General features: G+C 47.9%; 1 protein-coding gene across 1 annotated transcript in view; it reads right to left on the bottom strand.

Moving 5' to 3' along the window:
* Window positions 1-398: 398 nt before the first annotated feature.
* Window positions 399-27,671, bottom strand: part of IFT43 (intraflagellar transport 43) — a 77,384-nt gene continuing 50,111 nt past the window's right edge. The window contains exons 4-9 of the mRNA XM_046646984.1: window positions 23,976-24,008; window positions 23,262-23,308; window positions 1,818-1,890; window positions 1,472-1,547; window positions 885-947; window positions 399-718 (exon numbers count right to left, since the gene is read on the bottom strand). Of these exons, the coding sequence (XP_046502940.1) occupies window positions 599-718; window positions 885-947; window positions 1,472-1,547; window positions 1,818-1,890; window positions 23,262-23,308; window positions 23,976-24,008 (412 nt within the window). The 3' untranslated portion in view covers window positions 399-598. The remainder of the gene's footprint in view (window positions 719-884; window positions 948-1,471; window positions 1,548-1,817; window positions 1,891-23,261; window positions 23,309-23,975; window positions 24,009-27,671) is intronic.

Here is a 27,671-nt window from a genome sequence, read left to right as displayed (position 1 = left end):
CCCTGATGTGAGGAATGGGCTACCCTACCACACCCACTTCTTGCTGCCTCCTCAGCTAAGCTGCCTGAGAGCACGAAGGAGACAGGGCAACTTCACCACTGTAACTGAACGTCCACAGGAGGAAAGGTCTCCCCCCGGGCCCTGGACCCCAGCAGGCAGCTGCCTGCAGCCTCCCAGACCCCGAGTCCGGGTGCTCACAGTGGATGCTCCAGGGAACCGCTGTGGCCTCCGGGAGCCGAACAGCTTCCAGGAGCAGCGCCATTCCTTCTGCCCCTGGACCTCACTTCCCCTGAATCATACTCTCCAGCAACGGGGGGAGTTCCCACCAGACTGTTTAAAGGCTGCCCTCCTTGACTCTTGCGGAACCTTTCCAAGAGGGAAAAAATGGAAGAGACAGCCACAGAAAAAAGCAATTTATTACAACTGAATGATCCAAGGTGGTCCTCTGAAAAGAACTATTTTTATTACAAAATATTCCATACAAAAATTCTAAGCTGCTTGCAAACTTCTTTAGTTTTAGGCTTGTTGCATTTGTTCAAGTCCAAAGCAGAGACTATTCTGTGCAGGGAGGGTGGTCTGTCGCCCCCCCCCCCAGGGCTCAGGTATTTGTGGGCTGTCCCGTGGGGTCCTCCTTCTCTGTCTGCAGCAGGTCCCACTCGGTGAGGAGCTCTGAGGACACTTCAGTGTACAGACGGTCCCAGTCCCAGCTGACGTCGTCCTGCCAAGAGAGGTATCGCTGGATGAGATGAAGGAAGGCCTTTGCCCCCCATCACAGCCGACTTCCCACACTCATCTGGCCCTGGGGAGGCAGAGGTCAGCCCGGGGAGCCAGCTGGCACAGGAATGACTCGGCCGAGAGAGTAAGGGGCCGCTGCCACCACGTACCTCTCGAACTTCATGCTCCGGTGCGAGGACTTTGGTAAGGAGCTTCAGGTCGATCTCTCCATCCTGTGAACACAAAAAAAAAGGCACGCTGTGCACCTCGGGGGCCTTCGGACAACTACCTCTTGCAAAGTGAGGAGGATCACATGTGGTAGAAGTTCCCAAACCAAGACCTGCAGAAATGCCTTATAAATGGGTAAAGACGTGAGTGAAGCACATGGCCACTGAGGGATGACAGAACATCCTACAGGCTGGGAGAAAGCCACAACATCCTATAGGCTGGGCATTCTTTGGAGAAGGTCAACGCCAGGAGGGCAGAGCATAAGAGCGGCACATCTCTATGGCCAGCTTATCTATTGATGCCAAGCGGGCAGCCATGGAAGCAGGTGGGAGTGTGGCCCTGGGAAACACTGGAATATGCTGGGGCCCGGGATGCTGTAATCCCTGAGGATGATGCCTCCAGCAAAGGGACTGTTGCCAGGCAGTTTGACAGACCCACGGAGGAGATGCTGCATGGCTTTGGAGGAACTGAGAAACCCCTACAATGAGGCCCGGAGCCTGCCCCTCTATGCAGAAGCTGTTCCACTCACCAAGGTCTGAAAGGCTGCATACTTCATGAGGTCATTGTCCAGGTCACGGTAGGTCATCACGCGGTTCACTTGAATGCTGCAGGGAAGAGAGAATGTGAGGAAGAGCCACGGGCAGAGCCAGTTCCAGGAGTGCTGCTGGGCCACCGTCCCCAGAGGCTCCCAGGCAGCTGGGAAGGACCAAAACGGGAAGAAAATATCTAACAAAATGGGAACTCTAGGATGGAGCCCAAAACCAGAAACATCCGGCTCTCCGTGGAGGCAGGCAGCACGACTGTAGATGGTGTTTGCAGTATATTAGTTCACACGTTCCCTGCCGCCCACCAACTTCACACCTAATTGAATGTACCTGGGAGGCGCTGCCACCTGCAAAACAAAGTCTTCTTCCTGCACTTCTTCCAGATCCGGAATAACAGGAATGTCTGCAATGAGAGGAGGACGCAAAACGGTCAGCAGCACGAATAGGGATCTTGGCTGCTTCTCCATTTATTACTTATCGCCTTCAACCCGCAGCTGTGGGGCTGGAGGCTGCGGCTCGAACGGACACTCAGACCTGCTCTCTGGCCTGCAGTGGCTCCTGATCTAGACTGTGATACTGAACTCGAGGTACTCATCAGAATCAAAGGCACAACTTCATCAGTTTCTGAATCCCAGGCCTTACCCTGGAACCTGCTGGATTAAAACTTTCTGGGTGGGGCTCAGGCATCTGTATTTTTTCCTAAGATTTCTTTGGTGATCCTGACGTATGCTCCAGGTCAGGAGCCACTGGGGTGGATCTCCAAGGAGATATGTAAAGAAATGAGAAGAGAGTCCCGGACAGCACTTGGGGAAGTGTTCTGCTAGAGGAAAGAGGAGGAAGCGATGAATGAGCCTGGCAAGGTCAGAGACAGAAGAACCCAGAAAGTGTAGTGTCATGAGGTGGATGTCACTGTGAGTGCACTGCCTCATGACCACGGTCCACATGGGCATTAGCGCCTCGTAGTCTTTGCAATCGTCACAGTCGCAGCCCTGGGCCTGCATCTGAAGGACATTTTACACCTAATGATGTGACCTGGCTCCCAGCAGGTTATCTGGGATCAGGGTCTCCATTTGCCAGGTCTAATATAATAAACAGATGACACTTCTCTTGCTGTCTCATGGAGATTTCCCTTCTGTGAACTCTCCATATGAGACAGACAGACAGACATATGAGGAGACACGAGGCCGTTTCTTTGATCAGTCTAAGAAAGTCATGCAAATGGAGAAACTGAGACAGCACATCACTTAACTGGGGCAACTTGCTTTCGGTACAAAAATAGTCCATCTTCTCATGGGGACAACTTAACACCCTAGAGATGTATTTCCTTCTCCAAAGGAGTATCACCCGCTGGCACAGGGGTTTTCTTTGTTTTAACCAGTCTGCATAGAGGAGCAGAATAAAACAAAAGATGTGGCAGGAAAAAAGGCCAAGTGGGGCAAGGCAGTCCTGGAATTGCCAAACCAAATGCAAACAGTAAAAGGAGGAAAAATCCCAGAGAGGAGAGAAGAGTGAGGAAACCCTTCGTTTTTCTTCCATGGGTTGAATTCAATTTTGTTTTTAAGAGAGATACAGAATCATTCCAGGAACAGCTGGGAAGACCCTTGCCACTTCCAGGCTGTTCATTATTTAGAATTTGTGACTGTTCTAGACAAGCTAAGCCCGAGTATATAAATGTCAGTTCTAAACCTTGTGTCTTTATCATTGCTTCCAACTGTTCGGTTACAGATGCTGTACCTGGAGAAAGAGTGAGAAAGTATGCAAGGGAGACACAGAAAATAAGACACAGAGAGAAAGAGACAGGTAGAGAAAGAGTGATCAAAAGAATGAAAAGGGATAAAAATAAAAAGAAATGGCCGGTAGGGGAAATAAAGAAGACACATAGGCCACCCCCCGAAAAATGAACCATGTTCAGCAAGTCCTCTATCTAGAAAGACGCTGGTCAGAGCTTAGATTGTATCTCGCTGTCCTGCTAGAGAATTAGAGATGGAATTTGCTAAGATTCTATTTCTTATGCTAATAGGAATTCGGCTTTCTTGTTCACTCTTGCTCTGTGTGATAAACACAGTCCACGGTGCAGGCTGCTGACAGTGCTGTCCTCGAGCCCATGGCAAGCAGGGCTCCCAGGCTGATGAGACCGCACAGACCCTGCAGCGGGGCAGGGAGGAAGCTGGCTGTGCCATGCGCCATCAGCAGTGTGACAGTTTTGGAGTGAGCCAGTTAGCTGCTCCTGGCTCTCCTCGGGTGTGGAGTCCAGCCTGAGATGAATATTCAGAAGTTGGTAAGAAAGTGCCCCCTGCTGAGTTTAGGGCTCAGGACGAGGTCTTCCCGAAGTCCCCGTTCCCTCCACAACATTAGCATTTGGGTCCTGTCAACTCTGCCCAGCTTCTCCCAGCTCTGAGGAACCGCACTTCTGCCCAATGTCCACTCTGACTCCCCATGGGCTTCCCTCTTCCTCCCCACCGCCCTCCTCCAAATGTGCACAAAGGAGTGTGGGACTGGCCCATCTGTGACAGATCAGAGGTCAGTTCGGGCCTTGGCAAAGGGGCCTCTCAGAGTGGCACTGGCGGGGCTGGCCACACAGTGGGATTTCTCTCTAATTGGAAGCCTGGAGCCCAACAGAACCCAGTGAACTGCCTGAGTGGGACGGAGCCAACAATGACAGCCAGGCCAAGGCAAGCTGGAACATTCCGGTGCAGTGACAGCTTGAGCCATCGCAGCAGCGTCAGGCCATCCAACTCCCGGCCCCCAGTGGGACAGGTGGCCGTGAAGCAGGTTTTGGGCAAACTTCAAAGAACTTCACAATTTTACAGTTTCTGACTTACAATCGCAGACAAGTACTTGCTTCTGTGTACATAATGTGTTCTTGGGAATTTCTGTTCTTTTTCCGTCCTTCCCTCCCTCCCTCCCGCTCAGACACATACACATATACACACACACGAACCTAGAAAGAGAAAATGGACTTGAGAAATCCACTCCTTCACAAAATGACCTACATGGAGTAATCTAGCCCCGCTGACACTGTGATGGCTACTTGACCTGCAAGTCTGGATGGGTGACCCCTCTGATTCAGGGTGTCAAGTTTAACATGCAGAAGCACACAATTTTAATAGAGACCGTAAGAGGGAAATAGGAGTCTGCTCTAGGACTGTTAAAAAGCTACTACTATTTTTAAAAACTTATTAATTACGTAAACTTTATCCTCATTTTATTCTATGCTGCTAATAATAAGAAGAGTATTAACAGAAATAATGAGTTAACAGTTAAGTATATGGGTAGGACTCCTGTTCAGTGGTTAAGAGCACAGGCTCCAAAGGCAGGGTGGCCAGCTTCAAATCCTGGCTCCCCCATGTGCTGGTTATGTGACTTTATCTTCTCTGTGCCTCAGTTTCTCATCTATAAAATGGGGATCACAATTATACTGCCCATTTTCCAGACAAAAACACTGAGGCTCAGGAGGATTAAGCAGCTTGCATGGGGTGAGACCATTAATAGTGGACAGAGACAGGCTTCCAGCTCCAGTCCACCTGCAACCCCTGAGCTTGTCCACACCCCATCCATGCTCTCTTTGCAAATGCACAGTGCCTTCAAAGATACCTCCTATAGCAGAGGGGTGACAACTGCCCACAGTCGGGACATTTTTTATTTTGCCTGAGACTCAACATCCTCTGTTCTTGGGTATTCCTCTTGATTCCAATAACCATAAACAAGCTAAGTCTCTCCCTCACATATGCCCCAACTTGCTACTTCCCGACAACAGGGCCAAACGGAACAGAATAAAAACAGTGCACGGATGCCAGAGGGCCCTGGGGACACATCCTCTGCTATTCACCTCTTATTAAACTAGCCCTATGGAGAAAGACGTGGCTGGGCACCTCGAACAGCCCCAGAAAAGGGGAAGGCGAGGCAGGAGGACTCAGAGGCCTCCTGTGCCTTGGAAGTGGGCGCCCTCATCCTTCATCTCAGTTCCAGCAGACTGTGCCTCCTCACACAGGTCCCCAGCCCCATGCAGGTCCCCACCCCAGTGCAGGTCCCCAGCCCCACGCAGGTCCCCATCCTCATGCAGGTCCTCACCCTCATGCAGGTCCCCAGCCTCATGCAGGTCCCTAGCCACATGCGGACCCCCACCCCTACGCAGGTCCCCAGCCCCACGCAGACCCCCATCCTCAAGCAGGCCACCATCCTCAGAACTGTATCCCCACGAAGGTCCCCATCCTCACACAGATCATCTGCTGCTCTTTCCCAGCTCTGACTCCTCAAACGAAGCAGGCTCTCTCTGCTCTTTGCACTTGCTCACTGCCTCTTACGTTAGCCATCCCACATGTTGTTCAACCTGCTTGTCTGCCCTGTGTGTTGCCGGGCCAGCCAGGCCGCTGTGGGGGGGTGGGCAGGGGGGGAGGAAACTGCATTGTTCACTTGTTCCTCTGGCAATTTGTTCGTTCATTCATTCATTCATTCAAGGAATACTGACTGACCACCCACCAAGAAGGCGCCATGCTAAGTGGCGCCAACAACAACAGCAAACAAAACAGACACGGTCCTTGTCTTCGTGGAGCACCCACGTAGTGGGAGATTGTAAACACAAATAAATGTCCTGCCTGGAAATTAAAACACATACTGTGAGGGAAACTAAGGGGATTCTACGACCAAAAATAACAGGGAGACCTAATTATCTTATTTTTTTAAAGGTAAAAGTAATATGATATGGTGATAAATTCAATTGCTACAGAAAAGTTTAAAATGAAAAATTTCCTTTCCTTATAGGAGCCCCAGTCGTCTCCCTTGAGGTAATCGCTATTAATAATTTCTCGTCTATATTACTGAAAAGAATTTATGCATACCACAGCACGTATGTCCTTTAAAAAATGTTTGCAAATGGGACCACTTCGCATATGTGATGTTCTGCAACTTGCTTTTGTCTTTCCTTATCAGTACACTGATATATCTTATTCTTTTAAATGACCACTTAGTAGTCTATCGAATGGATGCTCCATAATGCATTTAATCCAGGCCAGGAAGGATCTAATTTAGAATTTGGGGCCAGGGGGTGAGGAGTTAGGGAAGGTGTCTGAATTAGGGACAGCACAGCTGAAAGCTGAAGGATCCACAGGATTCAGCCAGGCAGGGAATGGCGTGTGCAAAGGCGCTCCGAGGGGAGAAGTAACTTGCAACACTGGAGAGGCTGAAGGAAGGCCGGTGCGGCTGGCATGTAGGGCCAGGGGAGAGTGGCACAGGGTGAGGCAGAAGGGACGGTGCCTGGTGCCAGATGAGGACAGCCCTGCACCAACCAGCCAGGAACCATGGACTGGGTGCCTGCTGAAGCACAGTAGGGGCGAACCAAGACGGACTGAGCATGGCCAAGTTGCAAAGGGAGGAAGATGAAGCAACAATAACAATAAATGAGAATAAGGGAAATGAACATCCCTTCCTCTGTGAATCATCTCAGAATCCAACAGGCAGAATCCAGAGCTTTTTACCTTGTCTTTCCATAATACCTCACTCAAGGCACAGGGTAGACCCTACTACCTCGCAGCAGGCGGAGTAACTGAAATCCGCCCTAGGTCGGCCCCGAGATGGTGAACTAGCTGAGGGCGAAGACCACAGCCCAGTCCCGTCTGCATTCCCAAGGACTGACAGACTAAAGGACAACCGTACAAAACCGAATCAACAGATGCCCCTCAAATCTGAAAGTCACACACGTGGCAGAGTCACGTCAATCTTCTCTATATCGTTCCAATTATAGTAGAAGTGCCACTGAGTCCTAAAGTTGCCCAGGTAGGATTCATTTCACAAGAACCACCAAGTGTAATCCTTCGACACCGCCTGGATTTGATAACATCATAGCAAAGGCTTTGCCTCACTTGAGAGCTGCGGGGCCTGCTGGGAAGGGCCCACGCATGGACAAGAAACAATGGATGAGTGGGGACAAAGTTATAGAGGCAGAGTCATTCAAATTTGGTCCACATGGACCACCTGGCTTCCATCCTCAGGCTGGGTCCCACTGCTCTTCACCAGCCTCCCAGTGTTTCTTTCTTCTTGGCTCTCTAGTGTGTCCCACGATATCACTCCACTTTCGGGGAGCCCCCAGTAAAGGCTTGTTAATGTCCAGCAACAGCCGTAAGAACTTACTTCAAAGAGAGAGATTGCCAAATGAGAGAGAGACTCATTATGATACAAGAACACTAGATCTGCCAACAGATCCACCCAGCAAACCAATTACCAGATGAAACTACAGAAATAAATGAGGGGTGCTGACATAAATAATAGAAATAAATAATAGAAACGTGGGAACACCAGCAGGATCAATTACAACTGGTTTCAAAGACTTGAGAAGCTGCCACTTGCCCTGAAATACATTCACTATGGATAATCCAATCACGCACTCGCACTAAAATGCTAACTACCCACTAGAGCCCCAGCGGGATCCTTTCCGCCCCTGGGGCCTGGCAGTAGGAAGCCTGCCTGGCTCTTCCAATGAAGCTGGCCCCAGATCTCCGTGACGCATTTTGTGATAGCCTGCGTTCAAATTCAGATGTTCCCTGCAGTTTTGGTACAACAAGAACAGAAAGTGATTTCTTAGACTGGACTCAGCTTGAAATGCGTACACCCTGGGCATGACTCACGCTCCTCGCCCGGAGTGTAAATCCAGGTCCTGCAGGAAGGAGAGAGCAAAGGAGGCTCCCCATCTGGCCTCTGGGTCCCACAGGGAGCCCCTCCTCTCTGGGTCCTTTAGCGTCTATTCTCTGCTGATTTTCTTGGTTGGGGATTTCTCAATGGAACTTCCTGGTTGTGTCCAGAAGGGTTTCTAGACAGCTCCATAAAGCCTCTTCTGTACTCCAGCACTTTTTCACCTTGAAACCTTAGTAAATGATACAAGTGGTTGGCCTGCCTTGCCAGGTTCCTCCGGGTGCTCAGTGATGACATTCAGCCCTCTCACCTCATACACTAACTGAGCCCCTGATGGCAAAGGCCCTGCTTGTTTATAACAATCTCTTCCCGGAGCTGCCTTCCCATTCAGTACTCTGGCCACTCCAGAGCTTCCACGGGCTGCTAAGGGCTCTCGTCCACCATTCATAACCAAGTCCAATAACCAATCCACAGGAAAAGGACCTGGACACACTAAGGATACCCCAAAAAGTCCAGTCCAGACAACCCGTACTTCTATGCCCAAAGTCAACAGACCTCAGCAGAGCTGAGTGAGTGAAAGGAAACAACATCCCTGTTTTTAGGAGACAGCAACTTTAAACCAGAGATCATTAAAATTTTTCTCTGCAGCTGCAAAACTTTGTTTTACTGAATGCTGTTACCTTCTGCATCACGTACAGGGAATTTTAAACAGGCCAACGGAAGAAGGTCTGATTGAAGATGAAGTTAAGTGAAAGAAATTGGTCTCATTTAGCACATGACAGGATTCATCTGTGTTCCCAAGTCCACTGAGGTGGCATCATGGGCGTTTCATATTCATGAGCTGCTGCGACACTGTGTGCCCTCATTTACAAAGAGCCGTGTTCAGCAAATTCCGTCCCTGTGGACACTCCGTGCATTTCATGGTCTTGTCAGAGAGACATCAAACGCTCCAGTAACCAAATACCAGAAAATGGCTTTAATTAGTGGATCTCAATCGTATAAATAATTTTTTTTTCTAAGTGAAAAAATGGAGAATTTTGAAAAGGGAGAAGAAGAGGAGAAAGTGGTAGGCAACAGGCTTCAAACACTCAGAGGAACAAGAGAAAGAGACGGTCTCAGAGGAGCTCCCGAGCGAGCCTGGGCCCAGCACCGTTGGCCCCCTGCTCTCCCCGAGTCAGGGTTTAAGGGCCAAAAACAGGTCTGCAGCTCCCCACCAGGTCTGCTTAATGAAGACTTATCCCCTGTGATGTCACCTGGTTGGAGCCAGGTGCAGCCCGTCCTCGTCACTGGCAGGGGAGGAGAGAGGAACGGATAAGGGGCAAGAGTCTGAAGGCCGTAGTGCTGGCTGGAGTGCCACGCTGCAGAGGCTGAGAAGCAGGACCCACAGACTGCGTGCAGGGCGTGGCCCGAAATGTGGTGGAGCGAGTGTCCGCTTAGAGCCTCGCACGGGCAGGTCTCCGAGGAAGCATGTGACAGAGAGACAGAAAAGATGACCCGTCCTGAAGTGCCAGCTTGGAGGGGTTTTTTCACGTGTCCCATATGTTGAAATACCTCCGTGCTCCTGCCAAACCGAATCTCTCCTAATGCTGCTGGGGAAAGATCACGGACTTTAAGAAGAAGATCAAAATAGCCAGCTGTTTCTCACAGCCCGCCCAGCTGTGGCAACTCTCGTGCCTGACTACGGGCTGGGGAGGAAGGTTTGGACTGACTGGTTTCTGAGATAAGCCAGGCCTCAGCACACTGCGGTGCTGGCTGGATCAGGAGCTGAGAAGGGGCCTTGCTACGAGCGGGCCACTCAGCTCGTGGTATATTGTGGTGTGTGAAAGTCTGCCCTCATTATATTACCCACGGGGTGAGGTCAGCATGTTTCTGAAGGAGCCGTGAATGCAACACCCCAGAATGAGATTTCCCCCAGGACCCCAGCCAAGTCCACCAAGGGCTGGACAAGAATGAGGATCGCCAGTGCCAAGGGCTGTCAACCAGGACTGAGCCTTCAAGCAATTCAAAGGCAGTCCTCGTGAGAGACAAGCACAGCCCTGTAACAAGGGTTCTCCATAGGGAAAGATCCCATGCAGGCCAGGAGCCTGACACTGGGAGGACCCCAGGGTCACCTGCCGGGATGCCCTCTAGGAAATATCACACAACTGTTACCGACAGTTGAAGGAAAAGAAGAACAATGAATAGGAGCGCTCTCCGCCACTCCAACAGCTCTCTCGGGGAGGTTGGAGGTGGTTCCAGCTTTGATCTGTAGAGATGTGTTAAGGACAAGGAGGGGTAAAGGACTTTAAAAGTGACAAGAAATGAAGTGGCTGGAAGGAATGGAAACTGAGGAACTCTCCACTGTCTTCAATAAGGCCCAAGATGAGTGATACCGTATTAATGTGACAGCGCCTTCGCAGAGCCGCCAGTGGAAGTATGTTAGAAACCAGGCATATCTGATTCTATTTCATCCTCTCCGTGTTACAATGAAAAAAACAAGACAAACTACACTGCTTTTATTCTAAATCCTTAGGTTTTGTATTTTTCCTTATATATATTTATTAAAAAAATGCTACTTTGATCGGTGCCACCCATGACACCCCCACATACGGAACGCTTCTGAGCGGTTCCCTCCTCGCAAGGCCACTGCTGGTGACAGCCAGCTGGTTTTGATCACAGCCATTCCGAATCGGATTTTCATAAGCTAGATGAGGAGTCTTACTGCTGCTCTCTCTCTTATCAGATGAGAAACAGAGGGGGAGGGGGAGGACGGGTCCTGAGGGAACAGCGCAACAATCAAGGGCTGCGTCGTTCTTTCTCTGTCCCTCCGCTGCTGCAATTTTCAAAGGCGTTTGCCTCGGGCACTTTTAAATGATGGTGTCTCAATTCTGTAATCATCTTTCAAGAGCTTTCTCTTAAAGGGTCTTTTAGGTAAACCTAGTCCGTCAACCACACTTATGGACTCAGGAATCATTCCCAATATGTGTCCACTTGCGTGTGTATATATATATAGGCAAGTATGCACACACACACACACACACACTGAGCATCTGTGAATTTTTAGAAAACTGGTAGAACCTAAAACTAGAAAGGAAGATCTACTGCTTGGTCCTATCAGTTCATCTCTTGCCGGGGTAAGAGGGCCCCAGTTACTGCTCCCCCAGATTGCCACTATGCCCAGGTTGTGCTGTCTCAGGTCCTTCTTTAGAAACTAATTTCCGTCTGTGATGTGTCAGAAGGACAAGACGTCTCCAACTGAGGGCTAAGTGATGTGTAAGTCCAACCTCAGATGCACAGACATGCCTGTCCCCTCCCATCTCACCTAGGCGACATCTGGTTGTCCGGTTTTACACTGAGGAATGCACAGGGCCATCCACTTGGGAGAACACGCCCAGTCCCAGTCAGCCCGGGCCACCACTTGCCGTGTCTTTGGCTACAAAGACTATTTGGAGCAACTCTACGATCTCACCTGTCCTTTTCTGCTGCAGAGAACATCATGCCTCTTTACGCAGTCCTCATCTTTTGAAACAGACATCCTGAAACACAGCCTCTATTTCTTTCTAGTCAAATAAAAATCTAAGTCGTCTAAGACCTCCCTGGGCCGTGGCTCTCATCAATATGGGCTGTCTGCACTTACGTCCCTCACCTCCTCTCCCCCTCGCTCATCCACTCCCTTCACAGTCCTGTGGAGCAGTGCCCGTGCCATGCCCAGAAGCCGCAGCACTGCTTGCAGTCAGCTAGGACAGTCTCAGTGAGTCTTGTCCTGTCCTGATCCTGTCTTCTGTGTTCAACTGAGACAGAATACGAGGAGTTACAGAATAAACACCCTGGTCTCTCGAATGATTTCAGGGAGACTTAATGTTGGGTGATTTATTATTAATCACATTCCTCCCAAGAGACTACAGCTATACAGACGGAATGCTGACGGAGCTCTCCCTCTGGGTTCCTGGAGGGAGGTTAACACAACGTGCTTCATCTACAACACACGTGCACGCATGGCACAAGATCTGCACATCCATTCTTCCCATTCTAGCTCTTCAGATCGGGGCATGCAAGTAAGCTGCTCACGTGAACAAAGAAAATGGGGCCTCAGGGAGGTCAATGTCAACCGTGTTCTGGGCAGAGATGTTTGTGATGGTAAGTTTGGAAAGTCTGGAGTGACCTAGAGATTTCAGGGCACCACCAGGGGCACAGAGCACTCTGTCCCAGCTCTGCCACCAGAGCAGGAGGTCTGGTCAAGACTCGGGGCTGTGCTTTGCTGCTGGACTGGGTGAGGCAGAATATGACTGAACTGACAAAGCAGAGCTAAAGTCTGCTCAAAGCTTCACTCAGTTCTCAGAGACTCCCCTGACATTCTTCCTTTCAGGGGGCCAGAAGAATACAGCCAAACCAGCCTCTACTATGTTTGCTGAGTCAAGTAATTGCCAAGCATCTCCCCATCCCATCAACTCTTAGACACCTACTCCATGATGGGTACGCTTTTCCCAGGGTAGGGGCATGTGCCCCGGAATCACCTCCTATAAAAACAAAACCAAGTAAAAACAACCTCTCTTGCTGCATTAAAGAGACTTCTGGTAAGCCCCATGGAAAATTCTCTGGTTTCTCACTCGCTCTGGGGACCAGCTCTGGCCAAACTGACATTGAGGAGTAGAGAAGCCAGTCCCTGTGGCCTCAAGAGTCTACGTCTACTGGAGTTCATTTTTCTTTTGTTGGAGGAAGATGGCCTTAACTGCCTATCAAGGAAGAACTGAATCCAGATTCCTGGTCCACAGAGCTGTACTAGAGGGTGTACCCCATTAGGAATCAGGAAACCCGAGTCCCAGATCTGCCCCTAATTTGCTGACCTTGCGCAGTTACCTGTCAACTCTGGTCCTACGTTTCCTTATCATTGAAATGAGGTCCATTCTGTCTCTGAGACTATCCTGGAGTATCCACTGAAATACATCTTGTGATATATTAAAAAACAACCACAAACCTTTCTGTCACATTTGCCTACAGCAGAGTCTTTCTAAAGGTTCTAGCCACAGACATGGCCTACAGGTAAAGCACGCCGAGTCTTTTGTTTAGAATCACTCTAATAAAAATTCACTTTCTATACTGCAATTAACCTGCACAGATTCCACCTGTGGCCCCATTATGACCTCAGGTCAGTATTCACACTGTGACCCGGCACCCCCGGCTGGGGCTCTTTTATGTCCCCTTCAGTCTTGGAAGTGTCCCCTGTCTCTGCAGTGTTAATTTGTTTCCTCTGCTGTGTCTCAAAGGGGCAGGCTGGTGGGAGAGCTACAAGCATGGCACTCCATGGTCCAGGCAGTGCCCCGTGGGTCTTTGTTCTGACAGGCCTCCCAGACTCCCTGATGCTCACACTGCAACCTGCACAAGCCCAGTGAAACTTGTTCCTCTCATCCTAACACAGGTTCTCCTACCCGGAGGACCCAGCATAGGCACAAGAATTCATTATTTAAAAGCAATCTCAATGGATTTGACAGGAAAGAAAGCCTAACAAGACAGGAACGGTCAAATGCGATGATTCTACTTCATGTCACGGAGCTTTGAAGACCCGGTCTCTGTGGCTTTTCTCTACTCAGCCCAGGTGTTGCTGTGGACAAGACTTCACAGTGAGAGGATCAGCAGAGCTGAGGACATGGGCCAGCGGGTCAATCTGAGAACCAGGAAGGGAGAGCAAGTGTGCAACAGGGTGCTGGAAAAATGAGGGGAGACCAGCTTCCTCAACAAGCAGGGCTGGGAAACGAAACTCACACTCACTAGAAAGAGGAAGGCAATGAGAGCAGCAACCGTGGGTCACAAAGACCACGTGCGAATTCCAGCCCCACCACTTACTGGCGGTAAATGGCGGTGTGCTGGAGCAGCTCGTACTGACTCAGAACAGCCAAGGGCTAAATTTTTAGGAATTTTGCACACAGGTTGTTAAATATAAACATCACTAAAGATTATACACCTTTCTAATTCAATTATATTAAAAATAAAGGTAATACTCAAAAGTCAACACTTCCTAAATTTTACTACATTTTACTTTGTCTACGCTCTCGAAATTATTAATATCTAATGTACGTGTACGGTGGAAATAGGATGTACTGGCGTACTGCCGTCCTCTCTTCCCAGCTCTGCGGTCAATGATGTCAGGCTGGGAGCTCGAAACCAGCCATGGTGGCAGTATGCGCACCACAGAAACTGGCAAACACTACCAATGAGGGCTTTTTTTCCCTGGAGAGCCAGGCGTTAGTGTTACCAGCACATCACTGCGTATTAGCCATGTGACTTCTGTGAGTTACTTAACTTCCCAGGGCTTCCATCTCCTCCTCTGTAGAAGGGGGACAATCCCAGTGTGTCCTCAGGGGACTGTCGTGAGGATGAGCTGGAGTACGGCAGGTGGAGCAGCACGGTGCCTGGCTCACAGCAAACACTCACAAACATTAATTGTCAATACTGTTTCCTACAAGAAGGACTTCTCTTCCAAATCTTACCCAATATCCTGTAAACAGACCAAAGTTTAACAAAGCACAGAGACAGAAGAGAGGACGGCTAGTCCTGGGACCAGTGAGTCCCCCCCGGCCCTTTCCTGCTATGGATACATTTAGCTAAAGGAGCTCGTGTGTGTGTGTGTGTGTGTGTGTGTGTGTGTGTGGAAGCGTAGGGAGGCGTGGGTTTAGGAAGACCTTCGCGTCTAGTCCTACTGATTGAACTTAGAAAAATTGATTTTAAGGAACATTATTTAATCAGAAACCAGTGCTGTTGGAACAGTTAAAAAAATTTAGAGAGGCAAAGCAACTAGGTTTGGGGACCACCTAAGAAGTCCCACATGCTGTATTAAGCTTAAGAACAGAATGCCAACATAAGGAACATTCTTACTAAGCAAGAGAAAGGAATTGAGATGTCAGGGTTCCAATTTATCTGTACTCAAAGAATTCTTTCCACTTTCTCCTTCTCCACATTAAAGCGGTTTAGGCTCAGAGTGACTTCGCTGCTTGCAGAAGTGATGAAGGATATGGTGGAAGGACTAAGCAAGGAATGAGAAAGAGCCCAAAAGCGAGTCAGAAAGCCCGGAGACAGAGATGAACCGGGAGACGGGAACAGAGGGGCAACGGGGCGACAGAGCAATAGCCCTCTGTAGACAGCATTTTTCTAATTCCACTGACAGTCTAGCATCTCACATCTCATCCAGCCTTGTTGCTTGGCTGTGTTCAGCCACTTTTACCTATTTTCCCTGTTGACATGGATAGAAAATTGAGCAATTACCCTTAAACTCAGAGCGCTCAGATCATCTAGATTGCTACACACGCAGAATTAAGTCCCCGACTGCCTCTGGCTACAAGTGGCTCAACTCAGCTCATCCTTTAGGAATTAAACACTTTTTGGTTGGCCATAAGGATTTATTATTCCTAAGGTTTTGAAGTAGTCGATGCTGTCAAAACTGGACCTCAGGATGCAAAGAGCACAGCCCTCTCCAGTGTGGATGAGGTGTGCCCAAGAGACCCTGGGAGCTGCCAGGAAGAGGGAGTTCTAATTCCACCCAGTGTCCCGGGTTATGCCAAAAGGCAATGGTTAAATGCAAGAAAGCTCTAATCCTTTTTTTAAGCTCCTGTTTTCAGAGACTTTTTCACTTTTTAAAGACAGATTTGGGGGCTCCCAAGTTCTTTCCTAACTTGAATTTAGCTCTGAGATAAATTTGAAACTTGAGTCCGTATCTAATTGTTTTCAGAGGTTATTTCAACCCGAATATTGTTTATCTTTTTTAAAGACAAAGAATTTCTTTCCTCCAGTTTGTGTGCCTCTCAATGTTCATCTTTAAGGTTTCATGTTCTACCCAGAGTTCACCTTCTGAGAGCCGGAAGAGACCAAACAGGCCTGGAAATGCTCTGGGGTTAGAAAGGTGACATGACTTTGCACCTGCTGTCTCCTCCACCAGGGTCCCCCGTGCCCCCAACTCCCCTCTCCCCTTCCTGGTAACTTTTACTCTTCCTTCAAGTTCAACTTTAAAAGTCACTCTTCCGAGTGGCCTTCTCTCATCACCGGGTCCGGGTCTCATCATCTTCATGTCATTTTCTCCAATAGCACCCTGCACTCTCCGTTCAGTGGACTCAATCAGTTTGTCCTTACTCATTAGTTGTGTGACTGTTTAGTCCCTATTTCTCCAACTATACTGTAAGCTGTATGAGGACAAGGACTAAGGGTTTTTCCATTCATATCCCCAGTGCTTGGTCCCACGCATCACACGTGGTAGGTATTCAACAAATGGTGGTTAAATGAATGAATGAATGACTTGCCCAAAGTCACTTACAGAGGATGGGTTCACTCCTATTCCAGATCCAACATTCTTTCTCTAACACCATACAACCCTCCATGACCAGGAAGTCTAAAGGCCTTAGGGCAAACCAGAAACTTGATTCTCAAAATAGGAATGGATGAGTATGCCACTAAAGGATGGTCACGTAAAGAGGAAAGATCAGTTTTGCCATCCTACAATTTTGGGACCCTAAGGTCATTCTGGGGCTCTGGATGTCCATCATTCTCAGCTATTCTCAGAATCATGAATCCCAACTTCCCTGAAGCATTGTGTCAGCTCCAGCTGTGTGTGATTGTACCTCGAATTGGCAAATTAGATGATTGGCAACCTTCAAGCTTCATTAAAGGCAGTTTATGTGGGGATGGTGAATATCTGTCATTGAGAACAGACCAGAAGCAAGGCCCAGCTCTGCAGAACCAGCTCCTCTCCTGCTCACTGTGAATTCCTCAGTCGTTCTCCATGTGGAGTCCCTCCTTATGCCAGGCAACTTACCTGGAAGGCCTTTCACATTCTTCTCTACCTCCTATCCATCCTTCAGGATCCGGCACAAGTTCTTTCTTCTTCCTGAAGTGCCCTTGGCCCACAGGGATGGCTTCCCCTTCTGAACTCACGGCCTTTAATAATCTAAGTCACCCGTACAGCAACCACCATTTGCTGCCTTTCCATCCATGCTACTGTTGTCTTAGCTATTTAACTCCTGTATTGCTTTTCACCTTGTATGTTTTGTCTCCCCAACAAAGTTCTCAATTCTTTCAGAGCAGAGCCCTATAAGGTCTTATGAAGGATTTGCAAACCACTTCCCAAAGGCCGAATCCAACAAGCAGATGCCTATAAAGTGACTTTTAAAAATTCTTTCTTTTTTGAAATATGAATTTGAAAACTTTTAGGATATGACGTCTCCTCTCTGGGTTCACCACAGGCTCCATCATTCTTCATTGTCATACAATTCTGCTGTTTCATGTGTTTACATCATCCGCCTGGCCCATAAAGGCATCAGAGCTTGTAGCCTGCCATGGTCTTGCAAACAGTCTGCCTGTAGAACGTTCCGATTAACCAACAGATCCCAAAACCCTTCTAAATGTCACTCACTCTCCGTTTCTCATTCTAAAAACACACCTTATCTTAAAAGCTCCTTTTTCCTCTATTTTTCTGTTCTCTTCCCTTGGAAGCCTGAGATATCAAATGGAGGAGAGGAAGTGCTTCTCTCTCTCCCTAGGAACCTTCCCCGGGGAAGAAGGAGCAACGTGTACCAAGACTGAAGCTTGGGAGGCTGCACGCTGAGAAATCTCTCTAGAGAGACATGGCTCCTAGAAAAGGGGAGGGGAAGATGGGAGGGCATTTCTCACTAGATCAGAAGCTCCTGGCGGGCAAGGACTGTCTTACTCATCACTGTCTCCAGCATCTGCAGCAGTACTGGCCACAGGAAGCACTGTATGAAAACTTGCTGGCTTTCCTCACTAAGGCTAGTGGTGGAAGGAGCCCACCTGCCTGGAGGGGACCCTGGACCTTAGAGCCTCATTCCTATTTCCCGAGATTATTCTTCTCCTTTGAGATTGCTCGCCAGTCACCCACCTCTGCCAAGTAAACCCAGCCCCTTCCCAGGTGATGATGCTCCTTGCACTAACGACCTCAAAGAATCTGGATGTGATTTCATTAAGGGAATTAGCAGGTTCCCTTGCAGGTGCCCAAAGATCTGCTTAATGTCATTGTTGAATGAGCATCCATGGATGATTCAGGGCAATCATTTGTGGAGTCTGCCTACCCACTGGTTATTGTAAGTTCAAAGGAGCAGCCTTCACTAGCCAACCAAGTAATTCTCTGAGCAAAGATAATTCTAGAAACTAGTTATATGTAACATATGATTCCTACTACATAATGGATTCTAAACATTCACATACAGTGAAATGGACTAAGTCAAGTGTGAAGTGTAACATATGAGCTGATTTTCCATTAAAGGACTCGGGCATAACTGCTTGGAAAACAGATTTATGCTGGGGAAGAGGCACCTCTCCCAGAAGGTAAAACCAAGTGCACTCTCCGACAAGGAAGGGGTTCAGGCTTCAAACCTCCAGGGCCAAAATAAAGGCCAAATCACAAATTTCACATTCCAAGTTTATAAAGGGGAAAAACATACTAGAGATATTCTCTGAAAATATCTTTCTTCTCTCCTTCCTTAATGAAACTGTATTAAGCATCCTATCAATAAGGGAGGGACTCTTTATTACAAACCTGGGAGCTGGCATTAATACAACCTACCTGTGGAAGGAGATGCCAACATGGCTGAGGGTCGTACCATTTGTTACAGCTCAGAGGTCAAGAGCAAGGACTCTGGGGTGAAGACCTGTATTCACATTCCAGTGCTGGCCAGCGCAGCATTGGTGGTAGAGTGGTGAGCACAGCTGTCTCCCCAATCCTGGCACTGTCACTTACTAGTTGTGTGACCTCGAGCAAGGTTACCTTTCTTGTCTTAGTCTAGTCATCTTTAAAACAGGGACAGTGAACAATCCAAATGTCCACTAACAGGTGAACAGATAACCAAAATGTGCTATGTCCACACAATGGGATATTACTCACCAATAAATGAAACAGGCTGATGATACACACAACAACCTAGATGAATCTCAAAATCAGTACAATGAGTGAAAAAAGCCAGACACAAAAGTGTACATACATATGGTTCAGTTTAAATAAAATTCCAAAAAAATGCAAACCACTCTACAGTGACCAAAAACAGATCAGTAGTTGCCTGAGAGACAAGGGCAGAGGAAGGATGGACTGGAAAGAGGTATGAGAAACTTCCAGGGGTGATGGAAATGTTCTGCATATTGACTGTGGCGGTGGCTGCATGGGGCGTATACATCTGTCAAAACCCAGATCGTGCACTTTAAATGGATGCAGTTTATTACCCTCAATAAAGTAGATTTTAGAAAACTTTCCCATAGATCTGTTTTGAGAATTAAACGAGAAAACATGTAAAACCTTAGGCTTAGGCTTAGTAGCTGGTACATGGTTAACGTTTGGTAATGAATGGTGATAGTAGCGATGCTGGTAGACACTGTGGTATGAGAGCAGAGCATTCTCTTGTGAGTCAGAAGACCAGACTTCCTCTTTGAGTCCTGCTATTTTGTATAAGAATCTCTAGGCCTCAATTTTGTAACATGTCAAATGACGGGTTTGGCCAAGAAGGCCTACAGAGTTGCTTAAAGCTGCAATAATTTAATTCTAATGTGATGATGCCACAAGGGCAGCCAGCACAACCTGCTAATAACGTGCACTTGTAATGTGTGTAAACTTTAGCATGCAGAAGATTTTGCTGTAACATTTAGCAGTTACTTCTTGAAATGTAGCATTTTCATACACTGAAAACAATGGAGAAAGTAAGATTTCATAAGTCCTTTGAAGGGAGTTGGAAAGAGGCTCAAGGTAGGGTAGGGAAAGGCCTGGAGAAGATACTAGCTGAGTAAACCTTCTGTAGACCATGAATTGAACAAGCACCTCAAAGTTATCAGCATTATAATTTCCAGACACACTGCTCCTTAACGACCTAACAGCTTTGTCACTGGCTGGAAGGGACCCTGCCTCCTTGAGTCCTTTGGTACATCCTTCTGGATGCACTATGCAAACAACGGCTGAAGCAACAGACAACGTGTGCGGACAGGAAGATCAAAAGTGTGGGCAGCAGCCACCAATCACTGAGCCACCACAGCTGCCAGTTTAGCTCTGGCAGAAGACATCCTAGGTACATGTCTGAGAAAAGAGACTTTGGAACAGAAATGCAAGGTACCTTATTTAATAGGGTCATTGGAAATTATTAGTGGGTGGAGAAGTTTGACAGTTAAAGGGAGTTTAGTGAGTAGAACTAAGAAGAAGGTCTGGCAAAAAGAAATGAGCTTGTCAATAAGAGATAATGGAAAAAGCAAAGAACAGTGCGAAGAATGATGAGACCATGCTCATAAGCTCTTACTAAATCTTAGAGTGTAGACTGAATTCCTGACCTCCAGTGACTACCATTCTACCTTAAAAACCCTTTGGAAATGAGGCAGAAGTACTTTTTTCATGATTCCCATCCTCTCCAGTCCTCAGTCCTGGCTTTAGGGGCACTGGAGAAGGGCTGTCCAACTTCAGTGTGCAAAATATTCATCCAGGGAGCTTATTTAAATTAATGCAGATCTCTGAGCCCCAACTCCAGTTTCTGATTTGTGGCTGGCCTGGGAATCTGTATTTTAACCATCATCCCAGAATATTTCACATATGTCCTATATGGCGCTCACCCCAACCCTGTGAGGTAGCTAAAGCACAGGTAATCATGCGAGTTTCCTACATTTACTTCCCTCCTTCACTTGTAGTTGCATGCAAAGGCTAGTTAATAGGATGGTCTGGACTCCACTCCTAGCCATGAGATAGTAATTGGTACTGGACTTGCCTTCCTGCTGTAAACAGTTAGAAAACTGGAAAAAATATAAGATACAACTGTTTTCAGACAGTGGACAACAGGTAGCACAGGACTGTGATCCCTAAGAGAAGGGAAACACTGACGTGAGGCCCAGCGGTCACCCTGGCTTTCTGCCTTTAGGTACTTCCTGGACACTGGCACAGGGAGGAGGAACCCCAAATAGAGCATGGAGGTCCCGCTGAGTTGAGGAGACAGAGGTCAAAGTTCAGGAGGCTGAGGGGGCTGGAGTGTGAGAAGCAGAGTATGAGAGAGAAGGAGTGGTGTAGCAGAAGAGCTCCAGAAATGCAGACTGACTGCATACTAAGCTGTGTATGCATAGGGCCAAACTCCACAAGGCTGGGCAAACTACCAGGAAGGTGTGAGCCGAGCCATCCCGAGAGCTCATACAGAACTGGAAGAGGCTCGGCTCCACTGAGGCAGAGGGGAGAGTCCTTGGTGAACCACCAGGCACTCAGTGGAGACACCCGAGTGTCTCCGCGTTTACAGCTAACTCTAGACTTGCCCCAATAAAGCTTAAGAACAATTCCCAAAAAGATCAAGTTGATCAACAAATACGTCAACTGCCTACCAAAACAAATATATCAGTCTTTAAAGAAACTCAACAAAGTCATTCACGATGGCCAACGTCCAATCAAAAAACTACTATCGTGTGAAGAAGCAGAAAAATATGACTTGTAACCAGAAGAAAAATCAGTCAACAGAAACAGCTTCAGAAAAGACAGAGATGATAGAATAAGCAGAAAAGCACTTTAAAACAGCTACTAAAAAGGCTACTTTTGAGGATAAGATAAACATGAACAGAGTAAGGAGATAAATGGGAGATATATAAAGATATAGATGTATCTACATATACAGAACTGAATGGAGCTTCCAGAGCTGAAAATACATCTGAAATAACAAATTCACTGGATGGGCTTAAGAGCAGATTAGACACTGTGGAAGAAAAGATGAGTTACACAGCAATAGAACAATCGAAACTGAAGTACAGAGTTTAAATGGACTAGGAAAAAAACAAACCAAAACAGAGCCTCAATGACCTTGTGGCAATTTCAACTGATACAACCCACATACCTGAAACTGGAGTCCCAGAAGGAGTAAGAGTGAGAAAGATATACTTCAAGAAATAATGGCTAACATTCTCGGAATCAGATGAAAATTTTAAATCCACAGACTCAAGATGTTCAAGGAGAATAAACACAAACTAAACCACACCAAGGGGCATCACAACCAAATTGCTGAAAATAACTGATAGAGGGAAATAAATCTTAAAAGCAGCCAGAGGAGACAAAGACACACTGTGTACAGGGGAACAAAGACAAGAGTTACCACTGACTTCTCGTCAGAAACAATGCAAGCCAGGGGACGATGAAATAACTGTTTCAAGTGCTAAAAGAGGAAAAAAGGTGTCAGCCTAGAATTCTGTATCTGGTGAAAAGTAAAGACATTTTCAGACAAACAAGGCTGAGAGAATCTGTTGCCAGAGGACCTGGCAACGTTTTTTGCTCTACAAAAAAAGGCTAAATGAAGTTCTTCAGGCACAAGGAAAATGATACCAGATGGAAACTGAGTTCTACACAAAGGAATAGTGTGGAAATGGTAAATATGTGGGTTAAGAAAAAAGGGCTTTGATAATTTAAGTCCCAAATATAACCTCCCCTTGAGTAGGTTTCTCGTAAAAAGTACACACAAACTTTATCTTTTCTCTCGAGTTTTGAACAGAGGCTTCAGCTGGGATGTGGCTGCTGGCTGTCTTAGTGCTGGTTTCTCCCTCATTTACCTCGTAGCCATTAACTGACTACTATGTGTCATGAATCTGAGAGGCAAAGATAACTAAGACCTGGTTCCACCATCAAGGAGCTCAGAGCCTGGTGGGAAGAACAAGCCAGCCAACCAAGAGTTAAAGGGTGACGGTCACTTAGCTCTGTGACCATGGGCAATTTACTTAATCTCTCTGTACTTTAGACTATAAAATGGGGATAATAAGAGTACTATCTCGTAGGGTTGCTGTGAAGATTAAATGCTTTGACATCTATAAAGTGGTAGAACGGTGCCTGGGATCTAATAAACACCTAATAAATATTAGCTATTGTTGCTGCTGTTGTTACAGTGGCGGTCTGCCCAGGAGGTTGTGGAGCACAGAGAAAGAACATCCGAGACAGAGAGAAGTAGGAGGGGAAGGGAAGACATTTCAGAGGAGCTGATGCTTCTGCTGAGCTCTGAAGGACGACGAGCGTTAGTGGATAAAGAAGGGGGTGAGGTACTCCAGACGTGAAACAGCGTGTGGGGACGAGGCCCCTGCAGATGCATTCCATAAGGCCACAGCAAACAGTGCCTTAGCTGTGGCCCAGGAAACGCTCCGGGGGCTCTGGGACCTCTCTAGAGGCCCTTCGGACATCCTCCAAGGGCATCTTACCTCCTCCGTCATCTGATCCATCCAGGCTGTGCTGTCTGAGGCGGTGACTGCCCCCAAAAAGAAGGAAAGGAAAGCAGAAAATGAGTTTCAAACACAGAAAGAAACAACCCAAATTTTTATAGTATCCATTCTTTCTCCTAGATGAAAATGTCTCTGGACACATTTTCCTCCACTGACTTGGTCAAATCTAATCAGGCAATGGGGTGTGCCATGTACGGCTGCACAGGTTGTGCAGTGCACCATTCCACAGGGCAGCATCTCACCGACTACGGTATGGATGCTCCTCCCACCCCTGCAGGGGGGAAATTCAGTGGCCCTGCATTCACACTCCATCTTTACCCAGAAACCTTCTTTCTTTTTGATATAAGTCCTAGGAGAAGGCTAGGTTTAGAAAGCTGGCACTGCTTCCGCCCATCTATAATCACAAAGCAGAGCCCATGGGTCAGGACTGTGAAAGCTGAACATCCGATGCTAAAATCCACAGGGTGGGAAATGATATGAGCATCAATGCCGGCCTCCAGACCTTCAGCTGAGGAAGCAGCATGAACCAAACCCTTGACTCAGGATGCATAACTCCAGCCCCAGACCACAGCCACATTCATACTGTCTATTTTTGGATGCTGGGTTCAACCCAGGCTCAACAGATAAGGACCACCAAGACTGCACTGTTGACAAAGGTCACCAGAGGATGCCATGAGAATACTGGAAACATACTCTTCTATTTCTTCAGAAGCCCTCCTTCCTGACCTGAAAAAGAGAAAGGCAAGGTTATGAGGACCCACTAGTCTGACGCCCTGGTGTGGTATATCAGAGTGGGGGTTTCAAAAGTGGGGGCAAATTAGCATATCCCAAGTGCCTTATTTGTCTGGGTTACTCTTAAAGACCAAGGTCCATAACCATCATGAGAATTACAGACACTGTGAATGTCTCCTGATAGCCTGATTTCAGCATAATTCCAAATTAAATTGTTGAGTCTAAGTACAGGTTAAGTGAGAAGCTCAAAACTCCAATGGATATAGATGGTAGAGTGCCTTCCTTCAAGAATTAACTGACCAATGTAGAGAGCACGTTCTCAGGACTGAGGCCTTGGGTCTTATTTGGAGCAGCTGTGACAGCACGTGGCACTTCCAAGGGCAAAAAGGGATGAACCAGCCACACAGGTCAGGCTGCAGGTTCAGAGTCTGTCTTTCTGTATCCTCCCCGTGAAGGACTAGAAGACCCTGTGAGTGATGCTGGGGGACTAGTGCCCTTGAGACATTCCACAAGAAGAGGAAGCCTGTCACACACAGATGCTTATCTAATGCGCTGGTTCTCAGACTTGAATGTGCATAAGAACCATCTGGGAAGCTTGTCAGACACGCAAACTGCTGGGCCCGGCAGCCAGAGTCTTCTGGGTCAGCTGGTCCAGGGGAGGAGGAGCCCAGGAATATTGCATCTCAAACAGGTTTCCAGTAATTCTCATCCAACTACTGACACTCTGAGACCCTGATCCGAAGTTCTCTAACTGAGACGGCAAGACGTTGACGATTGTTAAAGTTGGGTGTTGGGGACATGATGATTGCTTTTCTGTATGTCTGAAAATTTCCACAAGAACAGAGCTTTTGGTTTTTTAATGAATTCTTTTCAGTCAGAAATCAGTCACCGTGACGAGCAGGGACAAAGTGGCGGTCATGTCCTAACAGCCAGGAGTCAGGAGGCATGAGGAGGCCCTCGACAGGGCGGGGCCTGCAAGCCTCCCCAGAAAGAGCTATATCAGAACCAACCAGCAATTGCAAAATGCAAAGCACAAAATGCAAAGAATTCCCCCAAGAGTAGAATCATAAATTAAGCCTAAGTTTAAGTAGACTACTTCCCATGAAATTTATCAAGGCACTCTTAAAAAAGAAAGAGAAAGGAAGGAAGGAAGAAAGAATTTCGGCTGAAGTCAGGGAGGGAGAAGAGAATGGGCAGGTAAAGTGGGAAGAACAGGATGGAACCAATCTGAGGAGTCTCCCAGGGTGCAGTTTTTGATTCTTAAAGGGCCAAGTAGAGAGACTGAGCGACTAGGGGCATGAGGGCGAGCGGGACAGAAAGGGCAGTAGGAGGTCACCAAAGGTCCATGCCACAGGGTGCGCGGGCATCCCCACTGTGGTGGTGCCGGCTGGTGCAGGTTTCCAGGGCTGTTCAAGTCAAAGGAATCCTATACGTGGAGCCCCTGGCAGCCGCCAAAGCTGTCTTCTGCCTGTGTGGGAGGCTCCACTCCAAGCTCACAGGGTCCCCAGGAACACTGCCTCTAATTGTCCTGGTGGACTTGAACTCTATAAACCTGCTGTCCAAATGACTCAGTAATATGTCACCAATGGCAGAAGGGCTTGGACAGAAACAGGGATCCGAGAAGAATAATGGGATTAAAGAGGCCAGGCAGACTAGGCCAGCACCTTCATTATGTACGGGCAAGAGACACGCCTCTGATTACCCTTAGGGTTTTGGACCGACTAGTTCCATCCTAAGCTATGTGCCACGGCAAGGTGCGGGGATTCTGTCGGAAGGAAACAATAATGATAATGCTAGTCTTCAGGGGAAGGCTGACTAATTGCCATTTATCCACTCCACGTCCAAAAAGGGGATGAGTTTCATATTCGGCGTAATTGCTGCTGAGCCCACATCCTGCTCTCTCTCACTCTAGGGGGAGCCAAGGATCCTCCTGAATCTCCAAGGAGCGAGATCAAACGGAGCCCTCAAGGATACACAGCAGGAATGCCCTCAGGTGCCATGTTCTCTCTCTCTCCGCATCTTGGCCAGCAGTAGCAGGTTCTGGGCGAGCCTTCTGCTCGGGAGATGGAAAGCCTAGTGGGGAGCTGGGTAGGGCCCTGGAGAAATGGCATGAAACACTCTGCTTTGGATAAAGTTGGCCACTTCTGGGCCGCGTCTAGCTTGCAGAGGAGTTTGGTCTGGATCACACTGCTGTTTATTTTTGTTTTGTTCTGTTTTAACGTGAATTCATTACCCAAACCGGGAGATTCTGTGCAAAAATCCAGATTTTGGAATTCTTCTAATACAAAGCCTGGCAACACAGGACCTGCGTTCCCACGTGGAAAACTCAGGGAAGCTGAGCAGTGACTGCCCGGCTTCTACGCGCCTGGGCTCCCTGCACTCCCAAGCCCTGGGCGGCCCAGGACCAGCTCTTTATCACTGCCTCTGCCCCGCTGGTTCTCTTACAGAAGTTCAGCGGCCAGTGAAGTATTTCCTGTAGCTGTGCAGCTACCCAAAGTGAGAAAGCAAAAGGAAGACTAAGTGGGAAGCATGTTTTAGGAGAATTGGCAGAGAGTACATTTCTTTATAGAAGTGTGAATTCGCAAATAATCTGTACATGTATCTCAGTAATATAACTTAAGGTGCTATTCTGAAATAAAACTCCACTTCACAGATTTCCTTTACCTGCCTGGTCCCCAAAGGAACCTCAGGTCACGCAATGACACAGGGCCCAGCGCAAGGACACAGAATCTCCCACAATAGTGAGTCGTGACATCAACTGAGTGGGTTACCACCAGCTTTTCTTGTCTTTTTTTTTTTAATAGCACAGAGTAGAAAAAAAGAGTGTACTGCAAATAGTAAGGACAAGTATTAAACTTCTTTTTTCAATTTTATATAGAGACATACTCATTCATGATATAGAGCGTGTTTTCAAACTATTGGTGACAGTTTAAAAAAAGGAGAACCCAGCGGTCTACCACTGGGATAGCCCACCAGGATAAGGAACCAAAGAAGGATTTGGGGCTGAAGTCCGGCCTCCCACAGATTGTGGCGGGGTGGGCTGCAGGCTGAGGTAGAGGATTGTGGGTTCTGGGTCCTCACTTCCTTTCAGACACACTTCTGAGGAAACCGTGTAGCCTGGTCCATCCCCCCAGGCTGTCCACAGAGCCGTGGCCAGCTCTGGCCCAGGCTTTGGGTCTCTCACTGCACCCACGGCCCATACGCCTCTGTCCCCAGAAGTGGCTGTCAAGGGCTTGGGAACGTGACAGTTATAGGAACACTGGCGAGACCACCTTACCCAGTAGAGCACCTTTCAGGACTCTTCCCTTCCACGCCTACGGACACCAGCCCAGCTGAGGTCTGGAAAAGCGGCGAAGTGGGTTTCAGCGGCACCCTTCTATAGGCAGGGCCATGGGGCAGGCGCTGCGCGCTTCACCCAAATCACAGAGCTGGTGAGAGACGAGGCTGAAGCAAGAAGCCCCACCTCCTGACTTCCGCCAGACTGCAAACACACTGCCCCGAGCCTTTTCAAGAGCAGAAACCCGCTGATGTTCAGATGTCCCCAGGGCACCCAGACATCTGTTTCGATTTGCTGTGCAGACAGTCCGTTCCTGACTTTCCATTCTTACGGAGGGCAAGAGATAGTATAGACAGAGAATCGAAAGCTGCAGAGAATCC

The sequence above is a fragment of the Equus quagga genome, chromosome 20 (genome assembly GCF_021613505.1).
Source record: "Equus quagga isolate Etosha38 chromosome 20, UCLA_HA_Equagga_1.0, whole genome shotgun sequence".
Lineage (NCBI taxonomy): Eukaryota > Metazoa > Chordata > Mammalia > Perissodactyla > Equidae > Equus > Equus quagga.
Note: the sequence above shows the minus strand (reverse complement) of the source record. Positions and strands in the feature narration are given on the sequence as shown.